Below are 23,228 nucleotides of genomic sequence, written 5' to 3'. Positions count from 1 at the left end.
TCAAAACAAGGAAAATTGATTTCAGTCTTTGAAGAGCTTACACATCACACTGATAAAACACACATCTCCAACCATGTAGATGCCATCAAAGTCCAAGGGGCATCACGCAGGGCTTCACTGATGTTGGGCTTTCCAAGCCTGCCTTGCCCAGTATTCCTACTTCCCCGGTGCCCGTGAATGAAAACAGCCACCAGCTCGTCCTAGTGGGCAGTCGCAGGGAAGCCCGGCCGCCTTGCCCCGCCTTAGTTGACGTTTCACCGCTCTCTCTCATCTGTGCGGAGAGTTCTGCAGTGATCCGAAGGAAAAACTACCAAGGCCTGAAAGCACACAGAGGCTGCAGAGGCCAGTCAGGCGGTAAACCTGGAAGTTTTGAACTGAAAGAAGTGGAAACATGATCTACCGGCGGTGGGGTGGGAAGGGGCAGTTTCCCACACAACCGGCGGAGACAACCCCGCAGGTGCCAGAGGAGGGGAGCAGCGGGCCCGTCCCTCCGCGCCTCGGTGAGGGGGACGAGGACAAAGGGGGCTGCCAGATCCTCTCCAGCCGCCTTCGCCGGAGGAGGAGCGGCGGAGTGGGCAGCAGCAGGGTCGCCTAGCAGCCCCCGCCCCTCACAGTGCGGCTCCTCACGGGGCGGGCGGTGCCAGGACGGGGAACGACTGCGTGGTGCGGGGCGGTGGTGTTCCCGACGGGAGTGCTCGGCCGAGTGTGGGTGAGGGATCGCGCGGGTTGCCGGCATGTCGGCACCCACGGTGCGCCCAGCCCTGCGTGTCGCCGCGGCTGCTGCCCTGCCCGCACTCGCTGTGCGAGCCCTGCCTGCGGCGGCTCGAGCCACCGGAGGGACTGCCGGGCGCCACTCGCCCCGTCCTGTGTCCGGTGTGCGACGCCGAGGTGTCGCTGCCGGCCGGCGGCGTGGGGCAGCTCCCCCGCAACTGCCTGGCCGGGAGCCGCGCCAGGGCCGCGGCCGGGTGCGACCTCTGCGCTGACGGGGCGGCGGCCGGGCGGTGCCTGACCTGCGGCGTCTGCCTATGCCGCTTCTGCTGCCGGGCGCACAGGTGAGGGACGACGGCGGGTCCGGGCGGGGACACCGGGACATCGCGGTTGGGGCGCGGCGGGCAGGGACCCGCTCAGGGCGAGCCAGAGCAAGAACTGTCTCCAAGTTTTTACCCACCGCTCACCACCTTTGCCTGAAGGATGCCCGCAGGATGCTCTGTGTTCAGGGACAAGAAGGCTGCTAGCATAGAATCATACTGGAGTTGGAAAGGACCCAAAAGGGTCATGGAGTCCAAGTCCTGGCCCAAAACAGCCCCAGGAATTCCACTCCACGTGCCTGTGAATGTTGTCCAAACACTTCTTGAACTTCCTGGGAGTAGGTCCATCGGCCATATTATTGGCCATTGAGTCCAAAATCAAGCCACCCTTTGCCTGTAGAGGTGTCCACATGCTGGTTTGCATCTCAGTTTAGTGTTACTGGGCAACAGGCATGAGTATGGGCAGGACAAGAGCCTACTAGAGGACAAGAGCCTCACATGCTGTACAGTACCACTTTGGAAAAGACACATCTCCCAAAGGAAAATGAGGAAATTAAGTTGCTGCTCTATGTCTTTCCACCTCCACGACATTTATTGTGTATATGTTTAAAGGCACCCCTGGGCAAAATGAAAGGAGATATGTGGAAGTCTTGCTAGTGTGGTTGCTATCTGCTGATGATCAACCCATGTGCTTGCCTGCTATGTAATGTGGAATTATTGCAGAAAGAAGAGTTAACTACAACAGAGTTAGGAGTCGAAGAGCAGAGGGGTGCAGTGGCCTGTAAGCCAGGCAGAGGATAGTGAGCACTATAGAAGAAAAGTGATGTAAACCTGAATTGCTTTCTGAAGCGAGGAGGTGACAAGCAGGTCCAGAAAAACACCCAGCAGCACAAGCCAGGGAAGCCTCAGACTAGGTTAAGCAATTTAGCCTATTCCCTCCACATTTGCTCCTTTCTGCTTGATTAGCAGATTCTTGCCCCAGAAGGACCTGAGGCATATTCCTCCCTGCCCTGCCCCCCTGCACATACTGGTGCCTTCGGGGAAAACGGTTTAGGCTCTTAGTTACCTTTCCACTCCGGGTGTAATTTTTAGCATACCATTCCCATTAGCTAATGCCTCATACCCCGTGGAGCTGCTGAAAAGTGATAAGAGAACTTGAATAGCAGCCTGCTGCTCTGCCAGGGATAACTTCAGAAGGGAGAAAATTTGTCCCTGTGACCCACTTCCTATAGTATTTACTGCTATCATTTTTTTCACCCCACTGGCACCTACAGACTCTCATTTGATTTAGTTTATGTCAGAGCAGAATAAGGGCTAAGGAAAACCATTTTGAAATTATTTCCTGGCGTGTAGGGAAAGTTCCTATGGTTCTGAGTGCCATGGTTGTGCTTCTTGGAACAAGTGAGAGAGATCTTAGGCTGAAGTTATGCAACACTGGAATGTTGGAGTCAGTAAATCAAGAGTTTCTCTGAATCCTTCAGGGAGAGATCAGAATGCAGGGATTGAGTTGAAACCTTTAGATGGATTGAAGTATATTAGGCCTCTCACTTATAAGGCAGAGGTGAAGATTTAGGTTGTAACATAAGAGAGAGAAAATAAGTAAGTAAATGGAATAAGTTTTAAGTGCTTTTAGTGAGCAAAAGGTCTTAGATGCCTAAGAAGTAGTACATGTTCTAGTGAAGGTTAAAAAACATGCTAGTGTTTCCTTAGTGGCTCCAAGAACTTAGCTTTAGACATAATAGAGTTAAGAATATTGCTTACATTTTTCAGTTAGAACAAGATAGGCCATGAACGTAGTCTATATGTAGTCTGGCATGCTAAGAAAACAGAATTTTAATAGGTTAAAAAGTAGTGGTCCGAGTTTGTGTCTTAGCTAGTTGGAAAGTTTCTATAAAAGAACATGCATCAGGGAGAGCTGGGGCTCTATGCCATGGCTTTATACCATGTGCATTTTGCCATTGCATTTTGCCACTGCAGCTTTGCCATTGCTTTATGCCATTGCTTTGCTTTGCTTTGTTCTTGCTTTTGAGACTGATGTGCTTCTGCAATAAATAACTTTACAGCAACTATTAGTTGCTTCGCTTTTTAAACAATAGAAGAACTAGCCCGGCAGTGTGGGTGCACAGGAGGCACCCGGAGGTCCCCATGAAACCTCACACTGGAAGGCTTTGAAAATGTCACGGATCCAAGGGAGGTTAGTGGGAAGAAAAAGGAGGAGCACAAGAGCCTGTGATGAGGTTGCTTTGTGTTACCAGAGCAACTCTGCAGAGCTTGGTCCTTGGAGTATGTCTTTGCTTATGGCTTGGGGCTCCCATTGCAACTGTCACAAGTCATTAGTGCAGGAGACAAGTAAGGAGAGGGGGGCGGTTTGCATCCTTCTCAATAACTAACTCCCAGTGTCCAAAATAGCAGAGAACAGAATATTCTACTGCAGCCCTTGGTAGCCCATGGTAGATGTCTGGGTTATAACAGGTTCTTCATGTCCCATCCAAGTTTGACTTTTGGAATAGTAAATGTTTTACTGTTTGACTGTCTTCTGGCAGTGGCCTGAACTAGATTTTCCCCTAAGGGATATTAGAGCTCTCTTGCCTTGTGTCTGAGATCAGTGCTGACCATGCAGTCAGGGAGGCTCCAGGAGCCTATGAGCTCTTTCTTTGTGTGGAGCCTAGTTCTCAGAAGAGCACAAGCCCTTTCTGGGAATTTCAGTGGAGACAGGAGGGAGCAGTGCACACTATGACTTACAGCCTGTGGCAAATAGGCATTTGCAAAGGGTCTCAGTTTTTGTATTTTTTGTCCAACATGCATAAAGTGACTGGTGTTTGCTCCTGCCTAGGAGACAGAAGAAAACGGCCTTCCATGCTGCGACAGAGCTGGAGGACACCAAGGATTGCAGCCAGGCCGGGAAGCCTCTCCTGTGCCCCTCCCATCCTACAGAGGAGCTCCAGCTGTTCTGCGAGCAGTGTGACCAGCCCGTGTACTGGGAGTGCATTCTGGGCAGACACGGTCAGCACCCCTGTGATTTCATCAGCAATGTCACCCACAAGCACAGAGATGCCCTGCGGGAGCTGCTAAAGAGCAGCCAGCAGCACATGAATACCCTGGAGGATGTGCTGAGCCAGGTTGATGAGATGGGCAGTGCTGTCTGCAGTCAATGCAGAGGCTGTGGCCGCAGAGATCTGCCTGTTTGCCAGGGGCTACGTGAAAGCAATTGAAGAGCACTGAGACCGGCTGCTGAAGCAGCTGGAGGACTTGAAGGTGCAGAAGGAAAACCTGCTGCACTTGCAGAAGGCCCAGCTGCAGCAGCTGCTGCTGGACATGAGGACAGGTGTGGAGTTCACAGAGCACTTGCTGATGAGCAGATCAGATGTGGAGATCCTCCTCACCGAAGGGGTGGTGTCCAGCCGTCTGAGAAAGCTCAACAACACTGCTTACAGCATCCACCCTAGTGTGGATGACAGGATCCAGTTCTCTCCTCAGGAGAATGCAGGGCAGTGTTGTGGCTATGAAGTTTTTGGGGCCATTCTCAATGAAGTGGTTGATCCAGCCAGATGTACCCTGCATGGGGAAGGTAATGGGGTGCTGTATACAGCAGCTGAATGGGAGTGCACTGCTCCCTGAAGTCACCCCCCTGCTCTCTGTACCCACATGGTGTGCAGCTTCTGGCACTGTTGGCTCCCTGCTATCCAGGCGTTGACCAAGGGCAGAGGTAGAGCCCCAGCAGAGGTTGCATTTCCTGCCTATGGGAGCTGTGCTGGGCAGGAGCCAGGCAGCTTTTCTCATCCAGACGTGCAGAGCATATGGCACTGCCCTCTGCAGCATCACCAACCTCAGTATGGGGCTGAGGCGTGAGGAGGGCTCACTCAGGGGATGGGAATGGCACCTGCAATAGCAGGGCATGATTTGCTGGTGGTCCAAGCTGTTCTGCAGGGTGAGCCCAGGCAAATCCTCTTTGTGGCTGAGTATGTTTTTCCCATTATAGCTTCTGCTGAGATTGCTATAGGAATGCCTGGCAATACTTTGATGATTTTATGGATATTTGCTCACTAAGGACTTGGAGCTGGGCCAGCAAACAGATACTGTTCAGACCATCCCACAGAGCACAGCCAGCTCTGGTCAGTAATGGTCTCTGCAGGGCAAATGAGACAGACCCAGGACTTGTTCGAGACATTCTGTGCCAAACTGTAGGTGTTGAGTTCTCTGGGGCACAATGGGGTGCTGCTCCTTCTTCCTCTGGGTAGCATGGTGCATCTTGAGGCCTTCTGGGAAGGTGCCAGGTAGGCTTAGAGTGACAGGCAAAAAGACCCTCGTGGTGCATACAGATCTCTGGGCTAAACCTGCCTGACATCTCTCAGAGCCTATGGCTTCCACTCTCTCCTCATACCCAGTTGTATGTTGACTTTTCCCTGTGAGTGGAAGGAACTGTACACCCCAGAAGTAAAGTCCTGACTGTGTTCTGATGTGTCTGCAATTCTGCAAAATAGGTGGGAGGTAGCAGTCATGGCTTGACTTGAATCCTTTGTAGTTCTATTTCTTTCTAGTTTGGTGTTTTGTTTTTTATTCCCAGATCTCCACAATGCCCGTCAGAACCAGCTAAGCAGCTTTACCCTGCTGTGCAAGGACACTACAGGGGAGTGCATGGGTCGGAGAGGCTGTGTGGGTCACCATCACCCACAAGGACAAGAGGACTACTGGGTATTCCACTCAAGAAATCCCTGGTCACCAGCTTAGCCTTTCTGCCTCCCTTATCCTGGCTCCTTGCTTGCTTAGGTGGATGGGAGGATGTGCTTCAGCATTTGGGTCAGAATTTGTAGAGGAAAAGGCACTACTCTTTTTCCCACAGTGCTTCCTACTGGTTGTTTTTGGCTAGACAGTGATTGCTGAGATTCGTATTAAATCTTTGAGTGATTTGAACTCCTTAAAGGATTCAACTCGTATGTGTTGGTCTTCACGATCAGAGGGAGCTGTTTTTCCTTCTCACTCCTCCCAGCAGACACCTGGGGCTTCTCTTTTTGTTAACACCTAACAAGCATAAGTCATTGCAACCCCTGTATGACAGTCACAAGTCAGACAGAGAGTTCACCAACCCCACGAGCCTCTTACACCTGATAGAAGTGCCTTCTTCATGTTCTGGAGAAAGAATCTGTGTTGTGCTTCTGTCCTTTCTCCTGTAGTTGCAAGCATTGAGTACTTTAACATGTTTGAAAGTTTTCTAGCAAAACCAGGAAAGGCTGCACTTGAGCTCCTCAGTGTTTCCACAAGGAAAATGACCAACCAGAAAAAAATTGTAACTGTTTCCAGGCCATACTTGTCACTAAGGAGCAGCCAGGCACAAAAGCAGACCCAGTTGGGGGTTAGTTCTTAAAAATATCGATTGTTTTGTAGCAGCTGGAACCAGATGCCAGCATTAATTTGTTCCAGGAACACTCACGATAGGATGACCTGATGAAAGAAAGGGACAGGATGCTAAAACCCTTTGCTATGTTGACAAATCATACAGAAGCAGTGCTGGCTGCACAGATGCTTATCAATACAGCATCATTGATAATGATGATATTATTGGAGAATATTGTTCCAATGTACCTTCTTTCCGTAAGTGTACCTATGATGTAGGAAGGTGCGTGCCTGAGACGTTTCTGGATTTCTCTTGGTGGGGTAGAGGTCACTGTGGGGTAGAGGTCGCCACATTTACTCAGTTTCTTGTCTCTGCCTGTATGCATTTGCTACATGGGTTGCTGAAAGCTGTCTGGCTTTGCTTTGAGGCACAACAGCTGCAGAGGAGTATGAAGTATCACCACACAGTTCATGGCAGGAAATTATGTAGGCAGCTGTATTGATGTGTAATGTTGGGGGTGGGGAACACAGATTATAAACTGTCATGCCATGGGGCCCAGGAGACTAATTAGTGGGGATTAGCAAGAACACCTTCCTGTATGCAGAACTGCCTGACAATTGTCTGTGAAAAGCTTTCCATCTTCCTGTAGAGCAGAATTTATCCTCGAGTAACCAGCTGAGGCTTTCTCTCTGGCCCTGTTCATCAGGGTTCCCCGTGGAACACAATGAGCTTCACTACGACAAGGAAGAGTTTACCAGCAGTGTCCTAGAACTCCTCAGCATTGAACGGAAGAGTTGGGATAGGTGCAGTTGGGACAGTCGTTAAAGTGATTCAAACCTGCTGTATTATATCCTGTCTTCTTAATGGATATTTCTGGAGGTAACTGCTTGCTGAAGCTGTGAATTTACCCCATTTCTGTGGGCTCTTATTTGATAGGATAATCTGATTTTTAAGTGTGCTATGTGTCATGTTTTGCCTTTTCGGTGTGCAGGTTGCTACAAATCCTTGCAGTGCAACGGGCTTTGTGTGACTTCCTTTGTATGGCAATTGCAGTAGCAGGGGTGTGTGAAAACCACTCTAGGCCGAACTCTGGTTTACATTTAAAGCAATTTTCTGCCAGTCACTGACCTCTTGGATTTCTCTCCACTGTTCCTGGTGCAGTCAAGCCAACAGTGTTTGATAATGGTGATGGGACCTATTGTATTTCCTACAGCCCTGAGGAGCCAGGCTTGTATGCTGTCTGCGTCTGTGTGAAAGGGCAGCATGTACAGGTGGCATTTCTTGTTTCTCATGCACTGCTTCTTCTTTACCTGTTTTTCTTTTCTTAGGTATTTGTTTTAAATCTGTCTTTAAATCTTTAAATCTGAAGGATTACTTCTACCACGTAGCAGTTTAAGATTGGGCTTAGTGATGTGTGATGGATAGGGTCACCCACATGGTGTCTGAGAATGCAGACACATCTGACAGCACCTACTGCAGCAGCCTCTCTGTTTGTTTGTCCTCTGCAGGGCTCTCCCTTTACTCTGATGGTGAAGCACAAATTCCGTGAGCACTAGCGGGTGTTTCACTGCTGCACATTCTGTTCCAGTGGAGGCCAGAAATCTGCTCACTGTGCCTGTGGTGCGACCATGCCAGGTGGGTGCTCAGCTCTCCCCACGCTGTTAGGATCAGGAGTATTTGTTGCACTGCATCCTCCCTGGTGGATGGAGGTGTGAGGAGATATGCTCACCCAACTCCCACCTTGGACATACACAAGGAATGTGGTAAACTGTGCATACACATGTTCTGGTGGAGTGACTGCAGCAGGGAGAAGTGCAGCAGGATACACGAAGGGTCTTTGTGGCACATCCCATAGAAAAAGACCTGAGCCAGCTGTGCAGGGGGTGGGGCAGGGCATGTCAGCCTTTCAGCCCTTCTGAGTGAGGCTGAGCAGCATCACACCTGTGTTCCTGTTCCAGTGCTGGCATGTTGGGAGCTTATGGGTTGTGCCACACAGTGACCAGCTCTGGAGAAGCCTCACTCCATGTTTAGGCCAAGAGTTCAACTCCCTTACTTGTTTAATCCCAACCATCTTCCCTGTCCTTCACCTGCACGTGTCAACGTGTGTTTTGTGTGTTTTTAGGATAGAACTGACCTCTTCCTTTTTCTGTGCTTGATCTGTATCTTTGGCCATAGCCACAAGCAGCTGGCATGGGGTTCTGTATGCCTGTGTATTGCTTTATTCAACAGGCAAGGGGGCGGAAATCATCAGCTTTCTCCAGCTTTTGAGATGAGTTATTCTTTCTTTATGGAGCCCTAGCAATTTTGGCTTTGAATATGGTGTGTTCTCCTCAGAACATTTTAGAGAAGTCCTGGGGCCAAAGCCTATAACACACTGGGATCTTCTGGCCCACTTTGGATTGAGTTGCTCTGGTGCCTCTTCTCCTGCAGGTGGGTACCAAGGCTATGGCCACGGACACAAAGGTCACCCTGGCTGCTACCACTGGTCGTGCTGTGGACAAGTGAGGGAGAGCTCAGAGTGTTTGTGTGTGTCACCCAGCAACACCTCACAGAGAAGTTTGCTCAGGACAGTGGCACTCTGAGCAGCCAGGTGAACTCCTGGGAGTCCAGGGCACTGCTACTAGCTGCTCCAGGAGCACAAATGATCCATGAGGATCCATATGATCAATCCCTGCATAGCCTTGCTGCCAGCAAACAGTGTGATGGCTGTGAGTTGAGAGGGGGGGGATGAGGGAAAATAAAAATGTGCCTTATATTCCACCCAGGAGTGTGTATGCAAAGTTATTTTGTGCTCAAACAGGAGCAAATTCTGGGAATTGTACTGCTGCCTATACTTCTGAGGACTTGCAGCCCATGGGGACATGCTCTAAGGGGAAACTCAGTCTGAGCAGTTGCCTCACAGGAGGGTCAAGATGTGTCCTGTTCTGCAGGGTCAACAGCCTGTACTGTCCTTCTTGATGAGGTTAAAGCTGCTCATTGGGCCACATTCCAAAGGGTTTGTGGTCATGCCTTGGAAAGGCTTGGCAACCTGAATATGGCTTCTGCCTCCCTGGTGGATATGCATCTGGATTCCAGCCTTGGATATGTGCACATAGCACAGTCATGCTTCTGGAAGCTGCTCTTTGCAACTTCTACACTTCCTCCAGGTAAACTCTAGTCTCATTATACCCTGCCTGCAAAGTAAGGGCGAGGTGACTTAGTAATGTATCTGCAGGAAGGCCCAGAAAACCTCATGGCACTGAACCAGAATCGGAGTATCATTCACCTGGTCTGTATGTTCTCCATGGAGATGATGTGGGACACAGTGCTGCTGGGTGTGATGCGGGAGCAAAGGGAGTGCCCAGCTCATCAAGGGAAGATCTGGGTACAGTTTGAGCATCAGTAGGAGTCACAGACACAAGTTGGCAATTGTCTGTCCAGAACTTGGTGGATTAATCTCCCAGTTCTTGAAAGTTCCCCCACCCAGTGCCTTCAAGGTGGTTTTAAGCAGGCCATTGCAGTGTTCAACTTTCCCTGCAGCTGGTGCGTGGTAGGGGATATGGTACACCCACTCAATGCCGTGTTCTCTAGCCCAGGTGTTTATAAGGCTGTTCTTGAAATGAGTCCTATTGTCTGACTCAATTCTCTCAGGGCTACCATGCCTCCAAAGAACTTGTTTTCCAGGCCCAAGATGGTGTTCCGAGCAGTGGCATGAGGCACAGGGTAGGTCTGCAACCATCCAGTGGTGGCTTCCACCATGGTCAGTACATAGCGCTTGCCCTGGCGGGTTTGAGGCAGTGTGATGTAGTCAATCTGCCAGGCTTCCCTATACTTACATTTGGACCATTGCCCCCCATACCAGTGGGGCTTCACCTGCTTGGCTTGCTTGATGGCAGTGCACGTCTCACAGTCATGGATAACTTGAGAAATACTGTCCATGGTTAGATCCACCCCTCGGTCTCGTGCCCACTTATAGGTGGCGTCTCTACCCTGGTGGCCTGAGGCATCATGGGCCCATCGAGCCAGGAACAACTCTCCCTTGTGCTGCCAGTCTAAATCTATCTGCGACACTTCTATCTGTGCAGCCTGATCTACCTGCTCATTGTGTCGGTGTTCCTCATTAGCCCGACTCTTGGGGACATGGGCATCTACGTGACGGACTTTCACAGGCAGTTTCTCTACCCGGGTGGCAATGTCTTTCCATTCATTGGCAGCCCAGATTGGTTTTCCCCTACGTTGCCAGCCAGCCTTTTTCCACCTTTCCAGCCAACCCCACAGAGCATTGGCTACCATCCATGAATCAGTGTAAAGGTAGAGTTTTGGCCACTTCTCTCTTTCAGCAATGTCCAGGGCCAGCAGAACAGCTTTGAGTTCAGCAAGTTGACTCGATCCACCTTCTCCTTCAGTAGCTTGTGCAACCTGTCATGTGGGGCTCCATAATGGCTGCTTTCCACTTCGGGTTCATCCCCACCATGTGGCAGGAATCAGTGAAGAGAGCATAGCATGATTCATCTGCTGGCAGTTGGTTATACGGTGGGGCTTCTTTGGAATGGGTCACTTTTTCCTGTTCCTCTTTGTCAGCAAGACCAAAGTTTTCACTTTCTGGCCAGTTGGTAATTATCTGCAAAATCCTAGGGCAATTTGGGTTTCCAATACGGGCACGTTGTGTGATGAGGGCAATCCATTTACTCCATGTGGCGTCAGTGGCATGGTGGGTTGAGGGAACCTTTCCTTTAAACATCCAACCCAGCACTGGCAGTTGGGGTGCCAGGAGGAGTTGTGTTTCTGTGCCAGCCATTTCTGAGGCAGCTTGAACCCCTTCATAGATGGCCAAGATCTCCCTCTCCGTTGGAGTGTAGTTGGCCTCGGACCCTCTGTAGCTTCAACTCCAGAACCCCAGTGGTCGGCCTCGCGTCTCACCAGGCACCTTCTGCCAAAGGCTCCAGGACAGACCATGGTTCCCGGCTGCAGAGTAGAGCATGTTCCTCACCTCTGGTCCCGTCCTGACTGGGCCAAGGGCTACTGCATGAGCAATCTCCTGCTTGATCTGGGCAAAGGCTTGCTGCTGCTCAGGGCCCCAGTGGAAATCGTTCTTCTTGCGGGTGACCAGGTAAAGAGGGCTCACAATCTGGCTGTATTCGGGAATGTGCATCCTCCAAAAGCCTATGGCACTTAGGAAAGCTTGTGTTTCCTTCTTGCTGGTTGGTGGAGACATTGCAGTGATCTTATTGATGATCTCACTGGGGATCTGGCGCCGTCCATCTTGCCACTTTACTCCCAGGAACTGGATCTCTTGGGCAGGCCCTTTGACTTTGCTCTTTTTAATGGCGAAGCCGGCTCCCAGCAGAATCTGAATGATCTTTTCTCCTTTCTGAAATACCTCCATTGCTGTGTCCCCCCCACACAATGATGTCATCAATGTACTGCAGATGTTCTGGAGCTCCACCCTTCTCCAGTGCAGCCTGGATCAGTCCATGACAGATGGTGGGACTGTGTTTCCACCCCTGGGCCAGTCGGTTCCAGGTGTACTGCACACCTCTCCATGTGAAAGCAAACTGAAGCCTGCATTCTGCTGCCAGAGGAATGGAGAAAAATGCATTGGCGATGTCAATGGTGGCGTACCACTTTGCTGCCTTGGACTCCAGCTCATACTGCAGTTCCAGCATGTCCGGCACAGCAGCGTCAGTGGTGGAGTCACCTCATTCAATGCACGATAGTCCACGGTCAATCTCCATTCTCCTTCAGATTTATGCACAGGCCAGATGGGGCTGTTGAAGGGTGAGTGGGGTTTGCTGACCACCCCTTGGCTCTCCAGCTCACGGATCATCTTGTGGATGGGGATCATGGCATCTCGATTCATCCAGTACTGCCAGCGGTGCACTGTTGAGGTAGCAATTGGCACCTGTTGCTCTTTCACCCTGAGGAGTCCCACTGCAGATGGGTTTTCTGATAGCTCAGGCAGGGTGTTCAACTGCTTAATGCCCTCTGCCGCCACAGCAGCTATTCCAAAAGCCCACCTGAGTCCCTTTGGGTCTTTTAGAATAGCTGTTCCTGAGGAAGTCTATGCCAAGGATACATGGTGCCTCTGGGCCAGTCACAATTGGATGTTTCTGCCACTCTTTCCCAGTCAGGCTCACCTCAGCCTCCAGCAAAGTCAATTCCTGAGATCCCCCCGTAACCCCGGCAATTGAAACAGGTTCCTTCCCGACATGTCCTGATGGTATTAATGTACATTGTGAACCAGTGTCAACCAATGCTCTGTGTTCCTGTGGCTCTGATGTGCCAGGCCATTGGATCCACACCGTCCAAAAGACCTGGTTTTCCTGTTTTTCTACCTGGCTAGAGGCAGGGCCCCTCTAGCCCTGGTTATTATTTCTCTCCTGGGCATACATACTGGAGGTTCCTTCAAGGGGATCTGACAGATCATCCTCCCTTCTGTAATACCCTGCAGCTTGGTCATGGGAGGCTGAGGCTACCTTCACTTTAGCAGAGCTCCCTTGATTAGTGTTTTCTTCCCTGAGTTGATGCACCTGTGCTGCCAGGACAGAAGTGGGTTTCCCATCCCACCTTCTCATGTCTTCCCCGTGGTTACGTAGAAAAAACCACAGGTCAGCACGTGGGGTGTACCCTCTCTCCCTAGCTGGGGGGCGTTGGGCTCTACTTTTGGGGTCCATGACTCGCACTGGTGCTGCACTGATCTTCCTCACCTCTTCCCTTATCTCCTTCATCTCCTCCTTCAACTCCTCTTTGAGTTCCTTAACCACAGCAGAGACATGAGCCTGCACTGGGCCAGCCATCATACTCTCAAAATTTCTGAGCCTGTTGGCAACAGAACCCACTGTCATTTGGTTGGTATCAGCATTAATCATTGCAATAACAGTGGTATATTGAGATGGGCCCAGGTTTGCCACATTTCTCAACATCTGACCTGTGCACCTGACCTTGTCAGGATCATTATCATGCTGTCCATCCCTCCCAAAGAGCACCTCCAGTACTGCCACTTCTTTCAGCTGTTGGATCCCTTCCTCAAGGGTATTCCAACGTGTTCTCTGGTGGTGCTCCTGCATTCTCTCTCTGTGGACAAACCTCTCTCTCACACTCATTAAAAGACGCTCCCAGAGGGAAAGGAGGCCTGGCTCCCTTACAAATACCTGGTTGAGTCCTGGGTCAAGGCTCCCAAATTCCTTGCCTCAGTACCATCCAGTTGCACACCTGTACCCATAAGGTCCCAGACCCGCAGTAACCCGCAGGTTGTAAAAGGCTCACGGCCCCGTCGTACAATGTCTTTTCGCAGGTTACGGAGACTCTCGTATGACAGGGACTCGGTGATGATCTCAACTTCTGGCTCCCCTGCTGGTTGTGAGGGGCCCCCTTCCTGACCCTTATTATCTAGGTGCCTTGTTTTCATCTTAGACTTCCTAGTTGCCACAGGGGCAACTGCTGCTGCTGGGTGCCCTTGCATTTCAGCTGGAACCTGGACAGATGTAATGTTGGTGGGTTCCACTGCTGCACCATCAGAGTCTCCCTCTTTAAGGCAGGGGGAGGGTTTCTCACCAGGTGGGGAAAGGTACTCCTTCAGCATCTGGCTCATCTCACGTGTCTCCTTCGCTAGAAACCCCACCCACTCCGGGTGGTTCCTTTCCGAGGTGGGCTGTGGGGCAGGGTCAAACTCTGGGGTAATATCCCTAGTCTCTAGAACAGGGTCAGGCTCTGGGGCAGCATCACTATTTCCTGGGGTAGGTATCAGGGTTGTTATCCAAGTCAATCTCCCCTTATCTCTGAATGTTAGATAGAACAGGTTTAACAGGGATATAAGCAACACTAGCCACAGTATAATGTCATTAGCATTTAAAGCGGATTGGAACCCCTTGAAGACTGGTGGGGTGAACTTCAAAAACCCTGTGATGGGTTGGGAAAAAATTTCACCTGCTGTCACTTCCTCACAGTAAGTACCATTATTAAGTAGCCCAAGAAACACACACATAGAGTGTGATAGCTCTGAATCCATGTGGCCATCTTCCAGAGAAAATTAAAAATCCATGACTTCCTCAACTGATCAACCCACAAAATGAACTGGATAATAGCCACAGTAACCTTGGTTATGAGACTCATGTTTAAAAAAGGGCTTGCAAATGGGAGAGATATAGCAGTGACCACATGGAGGCTAAACCAGGGTAAGCTGGACAGCATGGTGTCACCTACCACAAGCTTGGGTAACTCTAGAACTGTTATCCCCTTTTCTACCCCTCTCTCAGGCAATGCCCCACTCTTGGGCGCCAAAATCTGTCTTGGTTTGAAAGACAGGTATTTGCTAAGGAAAGGTGAGAACCCCTTTCCTGAGATGCAGAGTGCAACCCCCTCCCTTCTAATTATTATAGTTTCAAATCAGAGGCTTTCAGGCAGGAGATATGGGGATAGGAATAACAGTTCTTTACTGGTATCTAACAAGGCAAAACAGCAGAAACAACAACAGCTATAAAAATTGACAACAAAACAGAACAGTATAGCTCAGTTCCAGTCCCTTTTGGCCAAGGCCCTCTCCCTGTGCTCAGTTCCCGGTGCTGTGGGCAGGGCAGGTCCCGCGCAGCTGAAGGGGCTGGGTGATGGCGGCAGCGGCCCAGGGGTGAGAGGGATGGAGGAGCCACTCCCCCCTCACGGTGTCGGTCGTGGTGCTCGGCACAGTGTCCGGAGGCAGTAGGATGAGGTGGGAGAGCAGCAGAGCAGTGTTCGACGGCAGGGAACGTGGATCCCGGTGCTGGGATGGCGGGGAAGATGCTAGATCGGAGCACGGGCCGTGTCCTCCTTTCACTCCACAAGTGAAGCGAGAGCGAGAGAGAGCGAGCCCAGGGCCCTGTCCCACTTTTCCTTTTCCGGTGTCCCCCTATCCCCCACCCCCCTGCGAGAGAAAACTATTGCTACTAAGGTGTAGCCATAAATACTCAGCATAACAATGGGAAAAATTCCACAGAAAGAAAAGGGAACAATTCAACCCCCAACACCTCCCTTTATCTGCCAGCAGCCTTTGCCCTCAGTCTTCATAATTCAGAGTACTTTGCAAATGAATACATCCTTCTGATCTGCTAGAGTCTGATATTGGACCCCAACAACCATTCCCAAGATGGGCTTCTAGTGCTCTGTTAGTAAACACCTGGGTCAGGGGGTGCATTAGGAAGTGTAGTTAGTCTGCTGGGCTATATGATATTATTTCTGTCCAGCTGGTCCTGGAGATAATAAAGGTATTTTCAAGACAGACATGAATGCAGTGCTGACAGAACTGTGCTGGTAGATACTATTTTTTTTTCCCCAGGACAAAAGCTCTTGATAAAATTGCCTGCCTCCATAATTAGGGAAAAAATGAACATGGGGAGGGGCTTTGGATGTCAAGAGAAGAGGATTTACTCCTTCAATAGGGAAAACAGTGTAGCTAGAAGAGAAACCATGAAGAACAAGAGACTGGAAAACCTGGAAGGATGCCTGGAGCCTGAAAGTCTCCATGTAGGGTGCTTCCAGAGTCAGGTTCAGGCTAAGGTATCTCTCCTTTGAAAGGCTGGTGACACAACTGGACTTGTGCCTTTGTTTCACAAGTGTCTATTTTGTCCCAGAAGATCTTAGGAGCAGAGCAGATCCTGGCTCAGATGGGCTGCTTCTTTTTCCCATAGCAGAAGGTGGTTCACAGGGGTGCACTGATGGGAATGCCATGTCAGGACAGATCCACATGCAGTGTGGAGGACTTTGTGTGTTTGCAGCCCAGGGTGGCTCAGCACCTCCCTCTTTTGAGAGGTGAGGGCTTGTTCTGGGTGCTGCTGCTTCCAGCTTCCCTTCACAGGCAGGTGAGGCTGAGGACAGATACTGCCAATAAGGCAGTGCCAAGTTCTCCTCCTTCCAGATCAGTAGCGTTCTCATTTGTGGTGCTTCTCAAGCATCTCTTGGCATCATTATTACAGATCTGGGATCATAAAGCTGGAAAGTACCACATTTTGGGCCAGACCCCAAGAAAAGCTTTCATCTCTTTCAGCTTGCTGGCTGCCTATACTTCTGTGGAATGCTCTGTCAATATGTGGCTCCTGGTCAGCTTGCCACAATTCTGTCTTCGTCACTGATAGCTCCTGCAGCATTCCAGTGACGCTGAAATAAGGTGCAAACTGCCCATAGGCAGGGGAGCTCTTCTGTAGGGTACCAGCTGCTGGGCCTAGCAAAGCTGGTAGCACTTTGTGCCTGCTGTTCCCTTCTCCTCAGTGAAGGCAGCTGATGTGTCCCAGGTGCTCACCAGCTCTCACAGGCCATGTGGGACCAGATCCTGCTGTCACATTTGGTTGGATTTGCTAATAGATTCAAGATTGGTAAGAGCTGGGCAGATCATGTAGTCACAGACCTTGGTTTCTTTGGGAAGTATCCTAAACACCTGTTGGGGTTTTTTGCAGTATGAGCACACAGACAGGAGTCAGATCCAGCATGAGCTGCTCAGAAATGAATGTGTTGTTGCCCTGGGTAACGGGACTTGCCCTGGTCCTGCTGGGGCTGCCTGTGCCCGAGAAGCAGTGTTTTTCCAACATGGAAGTAACCTGACTGTTGACTGTGAAATGCGGTGTGCTGTGGCTGACCTGGAGTTAACTGGAGCAGAAAGGGGACATCTTGTCTGCCCACTGCACATGCAGCTGTAAATCAGGTGTCACCACAGCCATTAATCAAGTCTCACTGAGGGCAACAGGGTATTTATAAGGTGCATTTCCCACCAGGCCACTGTGGCCTAGAGCTATTCTTAGCTTCTTGTACTGTACTGCTAAATTATGAGAGGCTTAATAATCAGCAGAATGCTGACAAATAATGATGATTTTTTTCCCAGCTTATCATTACTGACCAGTATTGTTTGGTCTTGATTTTAACCTCTGGTTATTGCAGAGAAAGTAGTTTGGTTTTTTTAGTTGCTGGACTGTGCCCAGTTCCTCTGGGCATCGTCAGCTCTTCATGGGAAAGCTGTTCACTCCCACTTACCATTTAAACTTACTGGAGATAGCTACAGAGTGTCAAAAATCCCCTTTTACCCATCCTCCCTGGAACACAGTCCAGATGTAGATATCAGGATACAGGTTCACTTTTGGGGAACTGAAAATGGTGGTGCAAGCTGCCTTCCCTTTTCTACTCTTTCACAGACTCTCTACTCAACTGTTATGCCCAAGAGCTGCTCATCCTGCCCCCAGCCTCATCTGAGACCAAGCCCAGAGGGAAAAACCTACAGGGTCTTGCCAGTTTCTTTCCTTTGCATGCTCCAAAGTGCAGCACACTGGCAGACCTGAGAGCAACAGGAGCTGGCCTCGGGGTGGGGGGAAGAGGTAGTTTGGCCTGAAGGAGCTCAGTGGGATTAAACAGCAGTCAGAAAACAGGCAGCTGCCAAACCCGTGTGTCTCTGAGAGACTGCTGAGCTCGTAGGAGCCTCTTAGCACAGCACAGATAGGCAGGAGAGACTCACCGTGAAAAAATGGGGCCAGAAGGGAGTCCCGCAGGTGGGACCTCTCTTCCCAGTGCCAAGATAGTGGTTGGAGATTTTTGCAGAGAGACATGAGCTAGTCCTGGTTATGACACGGCCCCTCAGTGATGGTTAAACTGCAGATATCCTGGAACACTTGTGCACTCTAACCCCAGGATTAGCTGGCTACCAAACCACTAGCTGTGCTATTTTTTATCTTAAATAAGACATGTTTCTTAAATGGATGTGTGGGAGGTCTCTCCTGTTGCCCCAGTGTCTAACCAGACCTCCCTGATTATGACTGCCCTGGGAGAGGGGGGAGTTGAGATCCTCAGTGTTTCCTCATTCCTGAGAGTTCAGTGCTTGGGCTCACCACTCCTTAGCTTCCAGTTATTTAAGCAGGACAGCTTGGGAGGATATATCATGCAACAGACAGGGGCTGTGCTGAACAGTGTGGGACCTTCAGGCACCTGGTGTTTGACTTGTCTCTGTAGATGCTGTGACCATGGCATCCCAAGACCAGGTCGTTTTCTGGAGCTATGGTACCATCTGTACTTGCCTTGGCAGAGAGGAGGGAGGAAATTGAATTTTTTCAGACTCTTGGGATGTAACACCCTGCCGCCAGGAGCTCTCAAGACAGCAGTTCTTTGCATCTTGACTGTACTGCACTCACTCAAGCTACTTAAATACCAGTAGATCTTGTTTTATACAATTTGTAGTAAGGCCATGTATGTATCAGACACCCATGTGTAGGTCATCAGCTGTAGTCAAGATGGAGATGCATATCCTAGAACTCTGCATTTGCTAGAATTTTCTATCCCAGGGTTGAATGCTGTGGTAGATTGGAGTAGCAGTGCTTGAGGAAGGGTTCCTGCTGTTGTATTTTGGGGGTTCAATGGCTTGAGAAAGGCACCCCTCTTCTGCTGGTCCTCAGACAGTTGCTTGTGTTTCCATCCTATCAGCTTACTGTGGGGAGAAAGAAACTGTCCTCCAGAAGTTTCCTTGCGGAAGTAAAAGCTGGGAAGACTGGGAAGACAAAGCATTTTGTGCCTCTCATTTCACATACCCCATTTCCTTTGGAGCTATTGACCGAGTGCTGGTGGACTACAGTTGGAAAAAGAAGCCATAAAAGTATCTACCTCATATCCTTATCTCTTGATTAGTTGAAAATATCCCCTACCAGCTGGATAAAAGGGCAAAATTTTCATCCTCTAGTGAACATGGACTGAGCTTTCATCTAAACCTCACTGAACAGAGACAGCAACAAGCTGTGTCTTTCCATCCCAGTGTCTTTCCAGGCTGGATGGATACAGAGGTTCAAGTGGTGTGTGAGACAGTGCTGCTGGAATTTATTCTGTGGAAAAGATTTCAGCTGTTACCTGTGTCTCTCCCACCAGAGTAGAACAGCAGTGGGGAGAAGGATAGGCCACGTGTGAACAGAAGAGACCTCACACATGAGCTTTGTCACATGGAGCATCAAGGAAGAGATAAATAGCAATATTATCTTCACCTTTTCACTGACAGGAGTGAGGTTGCCTGTAGATACAATGTCAGAGTGTAAATATTCCCTGGGCACTGTATTCCTCATGTGTCTGGAATGCATGCAATAACCAGCTCTGTTATTCTCAAGAGGCAGCCCAGCCAGCCTTTGTCAGGGAAATGAAATAACTGATGGGTGTGAAAAAATGCACATCTATCCCTTGCTGTTCTGAAAACCTTCCTCCTGCCCTACGAGTGCCTCTGCCTGCTCTGCCAGGCAGCAGCAGGTTACTGAGAGAGGCAGGCTTCCTTCAGGGACATTTGCTCTTCAAGCTAATCCTGAAATGCAGAAACAGACCAGAGAGAGGGGTGAATTTTCCAGGAAGTTTCAGAGAAGCAGTGGGAGATTTCTGCTGATTTCAGGAAAAAAACAAAACCAACCAAGGAAACAAAACCAAAACCAAAAACAACAACAATAACAACAAAACCCCCTGAAGTGCTGAAGAAAGTTGGGTTCTGCAATCATCAGCTGCATATTGGAATAAAAACCCTATTGTTCTGGGTTACGACTGCCATTTCTTTTCCAGTAAAGTTTGATATAAGGAAGAAGGCAAAGGACCGTCGATATCTTAATATTCCAGTTCTTTCGACCCTCCAAGCCCATTCCTGAAGGAAAATTTAGTCCAAATGGAGCTAGAGATCTGGAGGATTAGGACTGCTGCCTATCACAGCCAGGCTGCACGCCTCTCCCTGTCCCCAGGCTGGGATCAGCAGCATTCAGGCAGGGATGAATTTAATGCCAAATTTGATTCCAGTTGGATTCCAAATTTGGCTGATGAGGAGCAAAACTATAGAAAATAGAGTGAGAGGCACAGAGTAGCATCCCACAGGCTGCCAGATTGACACTCGGAACTGAGGGTGGTGTCAGGGCTCCACCTGGTGCAGCCTCAGCCTCAGTCTTTTCCTATGCCTTTAAAGCACTGGAGGTACCAGGGGTGCCGATGCACAGAAAATTGCTTTTTGCTTGAAGTGCTTGACCTGGACTGCTGCAAGACACAGCTGCCACCAGCATGTGGCTGGGATGCCAGGTTCCTTTCATTCACTCTGCACTCCAGTGAGCACACAGCAAATGTTTGTAAGGATCCTATGATTACTAGATCTTGCAGTTTCTGCAGATGAAATTCCAGAGGGACTGATTTCTCCTTGTCCCTCACAAAGGATGTTGAAGTGGGCAGTGGCATCTGTATACCCAAAATTGCCATTCCCCCTGACAAGCAAGCTGCTTTTTCAATCAGCCCTGCTGGTGCTCTAGAGCAGGGTGAGTAGCCATTCTCTTGATGCAAAACTAGCAATGCTTTGCAGCCATGTGGGCAGGTGGCATCAGCACAGGACAAAGCATTGGTGTGGCTTGTTTGTGCCGGTTTGTGTTTGTCTGTGAGTAAGCTGAGGGTGGTTTTGGACAGAAGAGTGTGAGGGCAGAGGTGGTGTTCAGGCCAGAGGGTCCTTTCAAGGACCAGAGGCAAGAGTGGTGGTACTTGAAGCATTTAGGGAGTGCACAGGAGGACATCCTGGCTTCCTCTGCCGTACCTCCTAGCATTGACTCCTAGCATACCTCCTTTGGCATCATCCCTTAACTCTGAGCAATTTCTTCCCTGCCTGTCCTTGGGAATAAGGATTGTAAGATATGAGTCACAACTGTTGTGTGACAGCACAGCGTGGCTGCTGCTTGCTTTGTGCCTCCCAGGCGTGAGAGCTGAGGCTTGTCATGACAACCTTGGCTGAGTTTATAGCAGCTATCTCGCTCTGGGATCAACTCCCAGAGTGGAAATTGGTAGAGCTCTGTAAGGAGGTGGATGTTATTCAGTGTACATGACACACTTGGCATCTTCCCCAGAACAGGAAGGCACAGGCTGTCCAACAGTGAGCCTGGCTGGAACCTTGAGTGACTCGGGATTGAGCCCTGTGGGACATGGTAAGGCTTTTCTGGAAGTGTCACACTGCAGGATCCACAGAAACGATCAAAGTCCCCATCCCACAGGCCTCTGGAGGAGGCAGTGGCTCAGTCCCCAGCTGTCTGGTGCCCATGGCTGGATGATGTCCATGGATTTTCTCTCAGTAGGGTCAGCTGTAATCCACCATGAGGGATTAGGTGGAGAACTGCTGTGCATGCCAGCCATGACTGAAAGCTGGTGACAACGGGGAAGAAGCCAAACATGACATTTCCCAGCTTTGAGGGCCTCTAGGCAGAGCTCGGTATTTTGTGAATTTGCATATGGATTTGTATGAACCCTTATCTGGAGGTACCACATATTTTGGTAAAATACAGAGTTCTAATCCCTTCTGAGCATGTGCAAACAGGGCTTCTTCCAACAACTTCCCACTGGCTTTAAGGATGAAGATGCAAGGGAGACTGGGAGAGCAAACAAGCCTGCAACATCTCCCTTTTTCTCTATTCCCTCTTTCAACCTACCTTCCCTTTCTTCCTTCCCTGCTGTTCCTTGCAGGAAAGGCTTGTTCACATGGTACGATTCTCTGGAGTTCCGTATCAGCCCTGTGATCACAGAATCCATGGAAACTGAGCAAGTCACAGATGCAGGCACACATCAGTGGTGGGAGGAGTCCCTGGTTGTAGAGACACCGATGGACTATCCTGCGGGAGGCTGCCCAGTGTGTTGGTAAAGTGTGCTGCAAACCACTAAATGCTGCTGAAGCAGAGCAGCTGGTTTCGTGTGGGCAGAAGGGCTGTGACCTCTCATGCTCTCTGGGCTTCTCCTGTGTGAGGGGTCTCTTTGAGACTGCTGGTCATGAGCCTCAGGATGTACCTGTGGGTTTTGTGGGGAGCTGCTTCAGGGCTTGCTCTGGCTGGGAGCTGAGTTTTCTGCCACAACCCCTCAGTCCACAGGAAAATGTGCCCATGACCAAATGACAGCTCCAGTGGCTATGGTGGGAGTCCATACCTAGCTGTGCTTCTGGGTCTGTCCAAGGTGGGCTGTGCCAGAGAGGTTGTGCTTGGCAAGGCTGAAGCTGTGCTGATCCATGACATGCTGCCTTTCTTCTCCTCTGGCATGGCTGCTCCACCTGTGTGGCTTGGCAAGTGGTCCTCTTCTCCTCAGTCTCTCATTCAACAGCCCATTACTGATCTCCACATGGAGCATCCCATATCCAACTAGCTCAAAAATGGCCCTGTTTCCAGACCCCTCCTGCACATTCTCTGCCTTGTGTCTCCTGGGGTCAGAGACATCTCTGCTTTGCTCATTTCCTGATCACTCACGAGCACCAGCAGGGACTGCCTGACTTGCTTATGCACCAGGGAATGCAGAGAGAAGCATCCTCCACTGGGGCTAGCTGCCTGCTCTCAAAGGCAAGGCCTGGGTCTGCTGCCACAGCATCCCCCACTGTTGATGACACCTGAATGTTCATCTCTGTTGTGGTCATGTGCTTCACCCTTCTGCCTCATTCTGGGTCTGGGCCCCATCTACCTCCCCCTCCTTCCTGCAGACACCTCTGCAGATGGATGGTACAGGCATGGGCTGTGAAGGAGGTGGACTCTGCGCTAATGTTGTTCTTTCCTTTTTCCCCAGTACCATGACTACAGACATTGTCATTCTGGCTGCAGTGATCACCCTGGTCATTGGTTTTTGCGTCTCAGAGATGTGACTGCTCAGATTTCTTGCAGTTACTGGTGGGGTGATTAACTTTTGCCTTGCCTCTACCTCCGTGTGTCTATCCCAGGCACAAGCTGAGGTGTGATCGTGTGTGGAAGTGCCACCTACCACCCTTGAACAAAGGCTAGGTAGGTGTAGTGCAGCCTGTGCTGCTGGAGGTGTAGTGGTATGCCAGCTGAAATTTCCTTGGGCTTGGAGCCCCAAACCTACACATAAAGTCCTGCACATACTGTGCTTCTTCTCCCAGATGGGATGACATGATGGGATGGTATTTATTGTGA

At 50.1% G+C, this 23,228-nt stretch overlaps 1 protein-coding gene across 1 annotated transcript; it reads left to right on the top strand.

The window, feature by feature from the left end:
• Nucleotides 1-262: 262 nt before the first annotated feature.
• Nucleotides 263-9,120, top strand: TRIM45 (tripartite motif containing 45; the record flags this gene model as incomplete). The annotated part of the gene is given in 7 exon segments (XM_088155857.1): nt 263-354; nt 3,862-4,180; nt 4,182-4,596; nt 5,593-5,677; nt 5,679-5,795; nt 7,010-7,995; nt 8,791-9,120. Coding segments are annotated over 6 exon segments (1,050 nt in total), but the record flags the coding sequence as incomplete, so codon positions are not given.
• Between the last annotated feature and the right edge of the window lie 14,108 nt (nt 9,121-23,228).

This window comes from Sturnus vulgaris, chromosome 2 (assembly GCF_052056855.1).
Source record: "Sturnus vulgaris isolate bStuVul1 chromosome 2, bStuVul1.hap1, whole genome shotgun sequence".
Lineage (NCBI taxonomy): Eukaryota > Metazoa > Chordata > Aves > Passeriformes > Sturnidae > Sturnus > Sturnus vulgaris.
This window is presented reverse-complemented; position numbering and strand designations above follow the sequence as displayed.